At 37.3% G+C, this 13110-nt stretch overlaps 1 protein-coding gene across 31 annotated transcripts in view; it reads left to right on the top strand.

The window, feature by feature from the left end:
- kcnma1a (potassium large conductance calcium-activated channel, subfamily M, alpha member 1a) overlaps positions 1 to 13110 on the top strand; it is a 178949-nt gene that overhangs the window by 117145 nt on the left and 48694 nt on the right. For 26 of the 31 annotated variants that reach the window (XM_014005060.1, XM_014005059.1, XM_014005088.1 and 23 more), the window contains 6 exons: positions 1049 to 1219; positions 3244 to 3335; positions 11856 to 11966; positions 12071 to 12176; positions 12533 to 12615; positions 12708 to 12777. In XM_014005060.1, the coding sequence (XP_013860514.1) occupies positions 1049 to 1219; positions 3244 to 3335; positions 11856 to 11966; positions 12071 to 12176; positions 12533 to 12615; positions 12708 to 12777 (633 nt within the window). Of the gene's footprint in view, positions 1 to 1048; positions 1220 to 3243; positions 3336 to 3433; positions 3526 to 11855; positions 11967 to 12070; positions 12177 to 12532; positions 12616 to 12707; positions 12778 to 13110 lie in introns of all 31 variants that reach the window. The other 5 variants (XM_014005089.1, XM_014005087.1, XM_014005085.1 and 2 more) reach the window with 1 other exon arrangement.

Genomic DNA, 13110 nt, shown 5'->3' with positions numbered 1-13110 from the left:
GAACAGAATGGGAGGGGCAGAGGCAGACAGGAGCAAGAACTGGGTCAAGAGCAGACAGACAGAGACAGAATCATAACATTTACATGATAGTATTTCCCCTTTAAAGAAAACGTGATCTTTACTTTTATTAGGTGTATAGTAACGAAGTACATTAACTTTGTACACAGTACTTAAGTAGTTTTTTCAAGGATCTGTAATTTTACAAAGTTTTTTTAATCATAACTTTTACTTTTATTTTGTTACATTCAAAATATAAAAATGATACTTTTGCTTCTTTACTTTTAAATTTAACACCATCTGACATTCAACAAGTTTAAATATAACTACAACTACTCATAAAAGGAGTTGTTCATGCACTTAAAAAAGTGTTGAATTTACTTAATGTTAACTGGTTCCAAGTCTTATTTAGTAAATGCAATGTGCATATATTTTTTAAAAGGAAATGTGATTGATCAATTTACAACTCGGTTTAGTGGAACCCATTAAATTAAGTAAATTCAACACAACATTTTTTAGACTGTGCAAAAGTGCTTTTACTTTTACTTTCCTGATTACTGTGAGCAGTTTTGTGACTTTTAGTGAAATTCAGTTTTGCTAAAGTCATTTTCTGTTAAGGTATTTTTAAGTTTATTTAGTTTTTTTTTCAAATGCTTTATACACCTCTGTCAGAATGTACGAGATTAGTCAGTAAGGAACATCATGTCTTTGCTGCTGCAGCCTTGAGGCTGTGGAATAACTGTAAAGCTTACTTTAATTAAATAAAGCATGTATTACAAAAGACTAAAATATATTAATAGATATACATAAATAAATGTTTCTGTATTTTGTACATTTACTAACATTTCTGTATTTTGTAGCTCAGTTCAGTAACTGATCCGACGTTACTCAGTTTCACCACTAGATGTCAGCAAAGTTTAATATATAACTGAAACAGGCTTTAATCATATTTGAAGAAACAGTTTCTGTTTACAGAACTGTGTTTCTAAAGTGGTGAAAAATGTCAAGTTTGTTTTTTGTTTTCTTCCTATCACTCCTGTCTCTGTACCAGGTGGAAAACTCAGGGGATCCTTGGGAAAACTTCCAAAATTCCCAGTCATTGTCTTATTGGGAATGTGTCTACCTGCTGATGGTGACTATGTCTACAGTGGGCTACGGGGATGTCTATGCAAAAACCACCTTGGGCCGCCTGTTTATGGTCTTCTTCATCCTTGGTGGTTTGGTAAAAACAATTTTTTTTCTTTCCCCCTTGTTGCTCTTTCCCAACACCTACATCCTGTCTGTACCCATTAATAGTGCATAAAGTTTAGGAAATTATAGGATAATTATGCTATTATAAATAAAATTAATGATTGATATGTATAATGTATGATATAGTTTTTTTTAACCCTCCTGCTGTCGTTGGCTCAAAATGACTCCTCAGTTTTAAAACTGATGGTACGCAGTGTTAAAAGACGAGCAGGAGGGTTAAACTGTTGAAACTATATTACCTTTGTCACAGCAGAGTTGCATTGACCTGTTTAGCCTCACCATGTCTTGTCTAATGCAGTTTCAGGTCTTCGTGCCCCCTTGTCCCCCCTGCCCCCATGGGTCAATCCTCTGTTGGATTACAGTATATGCTTTTGTCTGATAAAGCTGTTGCTGTTCTCTTAAAAAAAGCAGTTGCGGTTTCAGGACACCCTTCCTTCCGTGTCTCCTCCCACAATTCCAACAAACACAGGGGGCGGGGCGATGAGGCTTAGGCTAGCCTGGCTGTTACCACAGCAACAGCAGTCTCCCACTCCCTCTCTGTCACCTTTCCCTGATCTGGCATCCTGCTGTCGGGCTGCCACAAGCTCTTTAACTCACACATGAGCACGCGGGACTGCACACACACACCTTCTCCTACAAAGTGAACAGATTTTAATCATAGTTAATGTACTTTATGGTTGGATTCTTGTTTATATTGGGATTACTTACAGCTGTGTGATCATGTATCGCTTTGTGGTCATGATGTAAACTGTATCATTTCTCAAAGTCTTTTTGTAAGCACCTTAGCCTGCTTTGTATCTGCAACACTGGTTGAGTAACAACTCCAGAGTGAAGGTTTTTTTAGAGCCAAAGATCCAGTCAGACCCATAGAGTATCCTCTTTTTCACCAACACTTTTCTGTTTAAAGGATCCCCGATTATTTGTAGCATTAGACTTTATATGATAAACATATACTTTAACTGTAAAATAAAGACCGTAAAAATACTGTAGGATGTTCAATTTTTATCATTTTTAAACTAAAAGTTTAAAAATATATTACACGGATGGGGCCATTTTATTTACACGCAGGTTCTTCTTCCATGAAGCAGCTCTGTTGTCCTCCATCCATATTTTCAGTTACAGGCTGAGTCATTTCTACCTTCTCCTCTCTGTCAACGCTCTCTGGTTTCATTTAAAAGAGTCGATCGTCAGATATTGTCCAAGATTAACCTTCAGGGTGGATATAGTTCGCTAGCAGCCTCATGCCGATGACCTAGTTGATGTCATCAGTTACCCAGAATGCTTTGCGTGTAAATAAAATGGCTCCATCTGTGTTAAAATATATTTTAAAAAATTTACAAAACTAAACAGCCTACAGGATTTTTACAGTCTTTATTTTACAGTTAAAACAAAAGTTTATCAAATAAAGTTTAATGTTACAACTAACCGTGTATCCCTTTAACATCCCAGATGTAGATACGGTTAGTGTAACCACCGATGGTGTGTAAACTTCAGTCCTGTCCTGTCCTCACATATTACGCTGCAAACTCTTTGCAAAATGCATCCAGCTCATTTCTTCCACTGATAAATGAGTCAATGTGTTTTGCAGCTGTGGAGCATCAGGTGGGACTATTCGCATCAACCTGCCCGACCATCTGTGTTTGTTGGACAAAACATGGCACACAGGTTTTTGATTTCCTGTTAGCTTTGAAAATTCTTCCATCCTAAATTTTTTTTTTTGGGCGGGGGGAGCTGTCACAGACTCAGTCACCCGTAAATATTGGGGCTTCTTTTGAAAATGGAAAACACAAGGCGAGTTTTGCTATGTGACGCCCTCTCTCGTGTTTGTGAAGTTGAAGCAAATAAAGTGAGAGAGGCTTTCACTCAAATGCAAATTTCTTTTTTTTTTCTTTTTTTGAAATTTGGGCTCATGCACCGGCGTCCCCCCCGCAGTCCATTCTGCGGCATATTAGTCTCTTTTTTAGTCTCCTCTTCTGTCTTCTATCTTCTCCTTAGGCCATGTTTGCCAGCTACGTCCCTGAAATCATAGAGTTAATAGGAAACCGCAAGAAATATGGTGGTACCTATAGTGCGGTTAATGGCAGAAAGTAAGTATTCCAGATGGTTCTGCTGTTTTTCTGTGTGCGGTAGAGCCCTCGCTGCATGCCTTCTTTTCTTTTTTTTGTTTTTTGTTCCATGCATGTAGGCCATGTTTGCTCGCTACGTGCCAGAAATTGCTGCTCTCATCCTTAATCGGAAGAAATACGGAGGGAGTTATAACTCGACACGAGGCAGAAAGTAAGTTGGAATCCAGACAAGGTGTGGTTGTGTGACTTAACTTCACCCACCCCCTTTATAGGCACTGGGGGTTAGCTAACTTGACCTTTTTTTAGATTAGTAAAGCTGGAGGACATTATGTCAAGTCACACTGCGTGACTGGAGACCTCGGCCATTAGGACACACATGTCCATGTCCCCCCTCTCTCTCTCTTTCTCGCTTTCATTCATCTCTTTCTCTGTTTACATTTTTTCTCAATCTGCTTCTATCTTTTGTTTGGAGTTTTCCTGAAGTCATTTTTGTGCTGTTCATTTTCTTTATCTCCCCCTTGACACATCCTGTGTTGCGCTTTAATTTGATTTGGAAAATAGGGCTTTCATGACTTCTACACTTTAAGAGTTAAACTAACCTGTGGTGCTTCTATGTAAACTTTCTCAACATGGCAGCCTTCTCTTTAGGGGTTCGGGGATTCAATAAATCCGAAGGAAATCAAAGAGTCATGAAATCCCTACTATCCGCTTTTAAAGATTTTTTTTCTCTAAGAACATAAAAAAAGCAACAAAAAAAATCAAAGATCTGCAAGTGCATTATTATTGGTGGTCTTTTTGAGCATCATCAATCTCAATGACCATTGCAGGACATTTCGTTTTTTTCTTTTCTTTTCTGTTTTGCTTGAATTCGTTTTGCATGTTTTCTGCTTCTCCTTTTCTGCCTCTTATGGGATGTTCTATACGACCTGCACTACTGTGGCTTTTTCACTGATTACAAACCCCACCCTGATGAAAAAGTCTTCCTCCTGTTGTTTGTCTCTGCTGGCACATTGCATCATCAATGCTTGACATTACTCTGGCCCTGATCTTCAGTCAGCTCCCACACCCTGAACGCTGGACGCCTCGCTCCGATTGGAGGCTCTCAATTTCTTTTTATGCATGCTTTGCCTGCTCGGTTCTCGGCGCTCGCATGGGCCTTGTGTTTGTGTGGCGCTGGAGCTTTTTGTCCTCGGAGAACCCCCTTGTGTACTTCTACGTGTGATTCTTGCACCAGCGGACTGTAAAGCTTGTGTGACACTTTGATCGGTGCTCATTGTGCATTACTGTCCTCTTCCCCTCGTGGCTCAAACCTTACTGATATTCAGCACAAAGATTTATTTCAAGCCCATAATGTGGTGTGTCTAGAACAGGGAGAGTAGTCGTCTTCTTTCCTCTCTCTCGCTCTTTTTTCCCTCCTCTAATTTTCTGCAACACTCAGCATCTGCTACTGTCTGCTGTCTTCTTTTCCTCGCTTCTTTCCAATCTTGCGCTGTCATTCTGTTCGATGAGGCACATTTCATGGAGTCAGCGTTAGAGTGAGGGTTCAGGAGGGAAAAAGCCTTATTTCAGTAACGTTTGCCTGTCACAAAGATAAGATTGATGAAATGTTGTGTTTAGCCAGTGACTTCATCCCAGACTCACAGAAAGGTGCTGAGAAAAGCCCTTGTCAAAACTAAGAATGATTTATTCAACTTTCTTTATTTTTCACTTTCTACACCTCTCATTCGCTTTAGACGTATGGAATCAATCATCTAAGACCCACCGAATGCAAAAAGCTCAAAGGAACACCACCGTTTTGCACAACTATTCAGCTACGTGTGATCCGACTGTTTTGTTGCGCACGTTTAAAATTACATCTGAAGTTCAGCGCGTTATCTTTTAGCAGCTGTCACAAAATCGCGTCATGGAAATGAGATTAGGAGATTACGAGTAACCAAATGATTACAACGCTTTTGACTGATGAGGTTGTTGTGAATCATTTTACAACTCATCCTCTGCGTCATTTCTGTGCCTGACTGCTGCCATTTAACACAAACGTTTCAGGTTATTTAAAAAAAAGAGAGAGGGACTCACTTTGGATCCAGACTGGATTTATGTGTCGCGCAAGTGCTGCTTATGATTCTGCCCGTGCAGTGTAGCATACGCCCGGGATCACAGTGACAGCTCTCAACCAGTGTGCGCTGATCTAGTAATGACAAGTGTTGTGTTGTACTGGCGCCCCACTGTACTTGGAGCCCCGTGGTTTCCATTATGACTCCGTGGTTTCCATTAACCCCAGCTTCAGCCGAGGAGCTGACATGAAAACTGACTTCAACCCTGGCTGAACTCCGGCACAGACCTCTTAAACCACTTTTAGAGGGTTTGCAACTTGAAGTGAATGGATTGAGATATGTGCACATTATTGAATATGAACAAAAAGATTTAACTGCAGAATAGATAAAGTTGAAAAAGTCATCCATGCGAAAAGCTTTGTAAATTCATCAGGACTACACTGTTAATTCTGCAACAGTTCCTTAAAAATCTAGACTTTTCCACATCTTTCTTCACTGACGTAAGGATTAGAGCAGTAAGTGAGTGACTTCTACCCGTGGTGTTTGAGCTTTGTTTGTTCTTTTTGTGTTTCCCTGAAGACATCCCGGATGTTGTCTGTGCATGTTTGTGCACGCTTTTTGATAACGCTTTGCATTTATTGTGATTGTGCTTTTTTAACTTATTTAACATTGGTGTTCTTTTAATAGTATTTTTTCCCTTCCTGTGTATTTGCCATGTTTTTTCTTTGTTTTGATTTAGCTTACTATAAATTGTTGAACTAACCAATCAGAATAACAAAAGCAGTTTTCTTATTCTTAACACAAAAATAAGGAAATTTGTGTTTCATAGGTTATTTATTTGTTGTAACAAAGCTTCTTGGCAATGAATCTTATACCGTTGGAAAACCTGTTAATTTCCCTTTTAAGCGGAACCACATTTGTAAAGACATGCATTTGTGGGATGAGCAGTAGAGCTGAGTGTGCTTTTTTTTGCTGTTGCTTTTGACACTTTTCTCTCTCACTGCTTTTGAGCTTCTGGTGCTGCCAATCAGGTGCCTGGTATAAGATTTATTGCCAAGAAGCATTGTTACAACAAAGAAATAATCTACCAAACACAAATTCCCTTAATGTTTTGCTAAATAAAAAATATTATTTTCCAATATTCGTATTTAACCATCATCTGAATGTAGGTAAAATGATTCTTGAATAGGGACACATCAACACTCAAACATGAAAATAATATTAAAATGACAGATTTTATTTATTTATTTTGGCCAAATATTGTTTGCTCATTACAAACATCTCAACACATTTTAAGGTAAAAAAAAAATCAGTCCTTTGCTCAGTCTCTGCTGCTCGTTAGACTCTCCTAAAGGTCAGAAGGAAGATCTGTGAAAACCATTATGACCTGCTACATCTATAAATGTCATTTTCCCAGTTCAACAGTCACTTTACTTTGCCAAGTCCACTTGATTTTAGTCCTTCCCACTCCATGTGCTGCAGAGAAGGAGAGAACATCGTGATCTGGACTCTGGTTCTCATTTAACATCAATAATCTCGGCTGCATTGAGTCAGTAATGCTCTATAGTTTCAGGCACTGACTTTAAAAGGTTAACGTGTTCGTCAGAGCTTCCCTTTTGTGTTTAAAAAGAAACTTATGATAAGAATTTACAGTGAACACTTTTAAAAAGGTATTTTAAGAAAAAAACTTAATACAGGTGTTCCAGTACCCAGACACTTAAACTAAAGCGGTTCAATTGTCTCCTGGCACGCCAAGTAGTGGACAAGCCTTTTGTCATTATATAGATTGTCTTACAGGTCTCCATAGGGCAATTATGGTGTCTGCTGAGTGTCAACACTAATGTCGGTCAGTATAAAAGCTGCATTCAACAAACAAGATTTAACCATAAGACTGGTTTGGGGATGTTTTCTTTTAACTTCAGCTTAGCAGCTTAGCTAAACACTGAGAAAACACAGATTATTAGGTGCTTTAGGTTCACATTTTTTATGTGTGTTTGTTTTTAATAGAAGCAAACGCTAAAGTAAGTAAGGATGGGAAGAAAATTTCCAAAAAGGAAAATAACTTGGGAAATTGATGTGAATTAGGAGGGTCAGTGTCTCTTTTGGTCGTTGGATTTTCATGTTTGAAACAGGTATTAAAAAACAAGAAATGAGTGGATATTTGATTTTTGTTTTAAAATACTGAAATTAAAATTAAAATACAAAGTGTGTCTCATTCTTAGTGTCAAAAAAGGGTAAACAAAATTTTAAAAATGATTTGAGTTGCATTTTCTGTTTCAGATAGCAAAAAAGAAAATTACTTGAAGACAGAAAAAGAAAAGGGCTTTTTTGTTTGTTTTCTACGATTATTTATTACCCCACCAGAGGGAGCGCTCGCCTGACAGCTCTGCACAATGAAACACTAATTTCTGTAAATACAAACGTAAAAGGCTGAAACACAGAGAAGTATGCCCATAAATAAGTTGTATGATGACTGTTGCTCAGTGACCAAAGGCCTTGCAGAGATAATTCATGTGGTGTTTGGCCAAATAAGTTTCTTATACTGAATACATGTCAGCTACTGCCTCCATGTTTCATCTTCATTTTTCTCAATAAAAAGCAAAATAAGATTAATTTCATTCTATTAGTGTGTTGTACAGTTGTTGTTCTGTGAGCACACATGTTTTTTTCCCTCCTGAGTTTTGACAAAATCTGTACTTTTTTCTGTCAGTTTGCATCCTTGGAGTTTTCCTTTCAGTGAAGGGTGGGCGGTACTACGATTTTGATATCGATCTGATACCAAATAAATACTTGGCAAATTTATTTGATACCAAAGTCTGTATCAATGCTTTTTACTTGTAATGGGATGTTTATTGAGTAACTTTGATATTGCAGACACCCCTCCGGGTGGTGAAACAGTTTATAGGGATACAGAAAGTTGGCACGACCTGTCATGGAATGTGAACAAACGAGCCTTTTTTCATTTCTGTCTTAAACTAATTTTCTTTTTTGCTATCTGAAACAGAAAATGAAACTCAAACCTTTTAAAAGTTTCGTTCATCCCTTTTTGACACTAAGAATGAGAAACGCTTTGTATTTTAATTTTAATTTCAGTATTTTAAAACAAAAATCAAATATCCAATCGTTTCTTGTTTTTTAATACCCGTTTCGAAAATGAAAATCCAATGACCAAAAGATACACTGACCTAGGAGGAAAGCAAATAGAAAGTTTTCAATTTCTTTTAGTTTTAGACTTTAAAACAGATTTAATCTCTGTTTTGTTTTGTTTTGTTTTTGTAATAAAACACCCCTCATGTGATTTATTGTTTAGTTTGCTGAATATAGTGAAGGACTAGTATGGTAAATGGGCATATTTACTTACACTAACATACACTTAAATAATTTCTTGTTTTTACTCAGTTGAAGAGCCTTTGCAGTTAATGGCAGATTTCTTTGGAATGACTAAAAAAATGAACAAACACACAATAAAACCATGTAGGAATCATAAGCTTCACTTTAGTTTGTGATAGTCTTCAGAGATGTTCAGGCACAAAGTCTTGTTTACCTTTGGAATTATTTGTTTCTGAAGCAATTTCTACAATTTCTTGTCTCTATAATTGTAATAACTGTATTTATAATTTTTTTTCAACATGCATCATCAGAAGATGATGACAAATAGAACATATTTTTGTTTGTTGGAGTGGTAAATTGTGTTCCCTAATATTTAAGGCTCGTACATATGACTTATGGAAAATGACCAGAAAATAGAAATTATGTCTGTTTAGCCACTCAGGCCTGATAGGTAAAATGTTTTTTAAAACCTATTTCTACAAATCATTAATTTGTTTGTTGTTCATTTAATTAAGATCTTGTGCCTTAATTGTCAGCTTACCATCATATGTTTTAAAACCTTTTCTGATTTTGTGCTTTTAGGCTCTTTAAACACTTCATTAAAGTTATTTTATTCTTCTGAACCATCACATTTTTTATTATTTTATTTTTATTAAATTTAAATTCTCCTAAGTCTGAAACATATTTGAAAACTTTCTATTTGCACTGCATCTAGTAAATAAACAGATTTAATCAACAACCGATTTGTGACGCACTTTTTGAAAATATACAGCGGGTAAAATAAGTATTGAACACGTCACCATTTTTCTCAGTAAATATATTACTAGAGGTACTAATGACATGAAATTTTCACCAGATGTTGGTAACAACMCAAGTGATCCATACATACAAAGAAATCAAACCATAAATGTCCAGAAATGAAGTTATTTGTAATAATGTGGAATGGCACAGGGAAAAAGTATTGAACACATGAAGAAAGGGAGGTGTAAAAAAGCATGGAAAGACAAGACACCAGCTGAACTCCCTCAGTAATTAGAAAACAAGCCTGCCCCTTGTCAGTGCAAGTTAATATCAGCTGGTTCAGTCCCAAATGATGGCCAGGTATCACACAAGAACCATCTGATGATGGGTAAAAGTAAAGAGCTCTCTCAAGACCTTCACAACCTTATTGTTGCAAAGCATAATGATGGCATCGGTTACAGAAGAATGTCTAAACTTCTGAAGGTTCCAGTGAGCACTGTTGGGGCCATAATTCAGAAGTGGAAAGAACATTATTTCACCATAAACCGACCACGACCAGGTGCTCCTCACAAGATTTCTGACAGAGGAGTGAAAAGAATTATCAGAAGAGTTGTCCAAGAGCCAAGGACCACTTGTGGAGAGCTTCAGAAAGACCTGGAATTAGCAGGTACGATTGTTTCAAAGAAAACAATAAGTAATGCACTGAACCATCATGGCCTGTATGCACGCTCACCACGCAAGACTCCACTGCTGAAGAAACAGCATGTTGAAGCTCCTTTAAAGTTTGCTGCACAACATTTAGACAAGCCTGTGTAATACTGGGAGAATATAGTCTGGTCAGATGAGACCAACATTGAACTGTTTGGATGCCAGAATACACATCATGTTTGGAGGTCAAATGGCACTGCACATCAGCCCAAAAACACCATACCAACAGTGAAGTTTGGAGGTGGGAACATCATGGTGTGGGGCTGTTTTTCAGCATATGGTACTGGCAAACTTCAAATAATTGAAGGAAGGATGAGTGGAAAAATGTACAGAGACATTCTTGATAAAAATCTGCTTCCATCTACCAGGATGATGAAGATGAAACGTGGCTGGACATTTCAGCAAGACAATGAGCCCAAACACAAAGCCAAGGAAACTCTCAGTTTGTTCAGAGAAAGAAACTAAAGCTGCTGGAATGGCCCAGCCAATCACCTGACCTGAATCCAACAGAAAATCTATGGAAAGAACTAAAGATCAGAGTTCATAGAAGAGGTCCACGAAACCTTCAAGATTTGAAGACTGTTTGTGTGGAAGAATGGGCCAAAATCACACCTGAGCAATGCATGTCTCTAGTTTCTCCATACAGGAGGCATCTTGAAGCTGTCATTGACAACAAAGGCTTTTGTACAAAGTATTAGATAAATTTCAGTAAGTGTGTTCAATACTTTTTCCCTGTGCCATTCCACATTATTACAAATAACTTCATTTCTGGACATTTATGGTTTGATTTCTTTGTATGTATGGATCACTTGGGTTGTTACCAACATCTGGTGAAAATTTCATGTCATTAGCACCTCTAGTAATATATTTACTGAGAAAAATGCTGACGTGTTCAATACTTATTTTACCCGCTGTAGGTCCTTAGATCTAGAACATTAAAGTCGAACTATTACAGAAGCACCTGAAGGTTTTATAACCAACAAACGGCCCAGTGAGAGTCTCATCTTAAAGATGCATTCGAAGTTGACCTTTTCACTTCTGCAGTGCAGTCAGAGGACAATCAGGGACATGACCTCGTCCCTAAAAATCCTTTCAAACTAACATCTTTCTCTCCCCTTTCGGCTGCAATCAAGCTCGTGCAGCTTCTGACAGATTCCCCCCACTGTAATGCACTGCAGAGTCCTGCCAAGGAGCCGTCAAACACGCTGAAGTCCTGTTTAGATTTTTTGTCAACCACAGGCCTCTGAATCATTTTGAAAGTTTTACTAATGTTTTGTATAAAAGCATGATTATACTGATGTCCATGTCTTTGTCAGCATCCATTCCGCTCACAAAGGGGTGGTTTGGCTCAAGGGAACGTTTTTATATTGAGAACGGATGACAGTCCAACCACTGTAGGATGTCTGATTATATCTCAGATTTTCTATAGTGGTTTAGATTTGAGTGTTTGACTGGATTTGTCATAATGAATTTAACCAATTTCATTACATGGGGGAAAATGTTCACTTATATGGCAAAAATATATATATCATTCAGTTACTTGTTTGCTTTGAAAAGGCATTTTTTGACATGTCTATAAAGCTTTCTTTCTTTTAATTTCAGCTAAATGTTGTATTGCTTTGGTTTGTCTGATTACTTTTGGGAGACATGCCAATGTCTGCAGTTATTTATGTTGCCCACTCAAGAAGATTTCTTCCCCCTCCCCTTCCAGGCACATTGTGGTCTGTGGTCATATCACCCTCGAAAGTGTCTCCAACTTCCTCAAAGACTTCCTACACAAGGACAGGGATGATGTCAATGTAGAAATTGTTTTTCTCCATAAGTAAGTTCATCTTTTCCTTTATATGTGGCCGAGTGCAGGACATTCTGGACTATGTGAGGCATCCATACATGCACTAAAGCTTCTTGTCCTTTTTTATGTGCCAGTATTTCCCCTAATCTTGAGCTGGAAGCCTTGTTCAAACGTCATTTTACTCAAGTAGAATTCTACCAGGGATCTGTTCTCAACCCTCACGATTTGGCTCGAGTGAAGGTAATACCTGTGACTAAAGTCTTAAAATGATAAAATACATAAAACTCAAGACAGCATCAGTTAATTTTGTGTGTTTATTCAATTTAAATCAATAGTCTACTGCTATTCAGTAAATCTATTATTTTTAAAGCTGTTCAGAAAAACTCTTTTGTGGCAAAATGGTGACACACAATGTAAAAAAACAATAAAAGCCTATTTTTTGAATATAAAATAATATAAGAAGAAAAAAAGAATGCATTAGTCAGTTTTCAGCGAACTAAATGTTCTGTAAGTACCAGTATTTGAATCTCTCCTTGTGTGACACCATAGCCTTTGCATTTCCTTTAACATACTTGTTTTTGTCTTTTTTTACATAGATCGAGTCTGCAGATGCCTGCCTGATTTTAGCCAACAAATACTGTGCAGACCCTGATGCCGAAGATGCCTCCAACATCATGAGGTATCGCTTTCTGTGGAATCTGAAATGATTAGAAAGTGACATGGTGCTTTGCTGTGTTTATATATGTTCTATGCATCTGTCTGATTCTGAAGGGTCATATCCATCAAGAACTACCACCCTAAGATCAGAATAATCACACAGATGCTACAGTATCACAATAAGGTAAGAGTCAAAGTTTGGTCAAGCAAACAAATCGAGGATTTCACTGATTGACTTAAAACACGATGTATTTTCAAACATGCTAATCATTAAAAAAAGAACAATTGAAGAATAAGCAATTTCTTTTTGTTTTTTTGAATTTTTAAGTGTTTGGCAGGGCAGAGCTACCAATGGTTGGATTTAAAGTTTTCAAATAACTTTCAGAAAACCGTAATTGGAGTTTTAGAGGAAAAAACCAACAACTTGTGATTACGTGTGTCTTTCAGTTGCTCAACAGTTACCTCCTTTTTCATATATTATTTATAACATATTAAACATTTCACTGAGTTGTAAATC

Source organism: Austrofundulus limnaeus, unplaced genomic scaffold (genome assembly GCF_001266775.1).
Source record: "Austrofundulus limnaeus strain Quisiro unplaced genomic scaffold, Austrofundulus_limnaeus-1.0 Scaffold28, whole genome shotgun sequence".
Classification (NCBI taxonomy): domain Eukaryota; kingdom Metazoa; phylum Chordata; class Actinopteri; order Cyprinodontiformes; family Rivulidae; genus Austrofundulus; species Austrofundulus limnaeus.
This window is presented reverse-complemented; position numbering and strand designations above follow the sequence as displayed.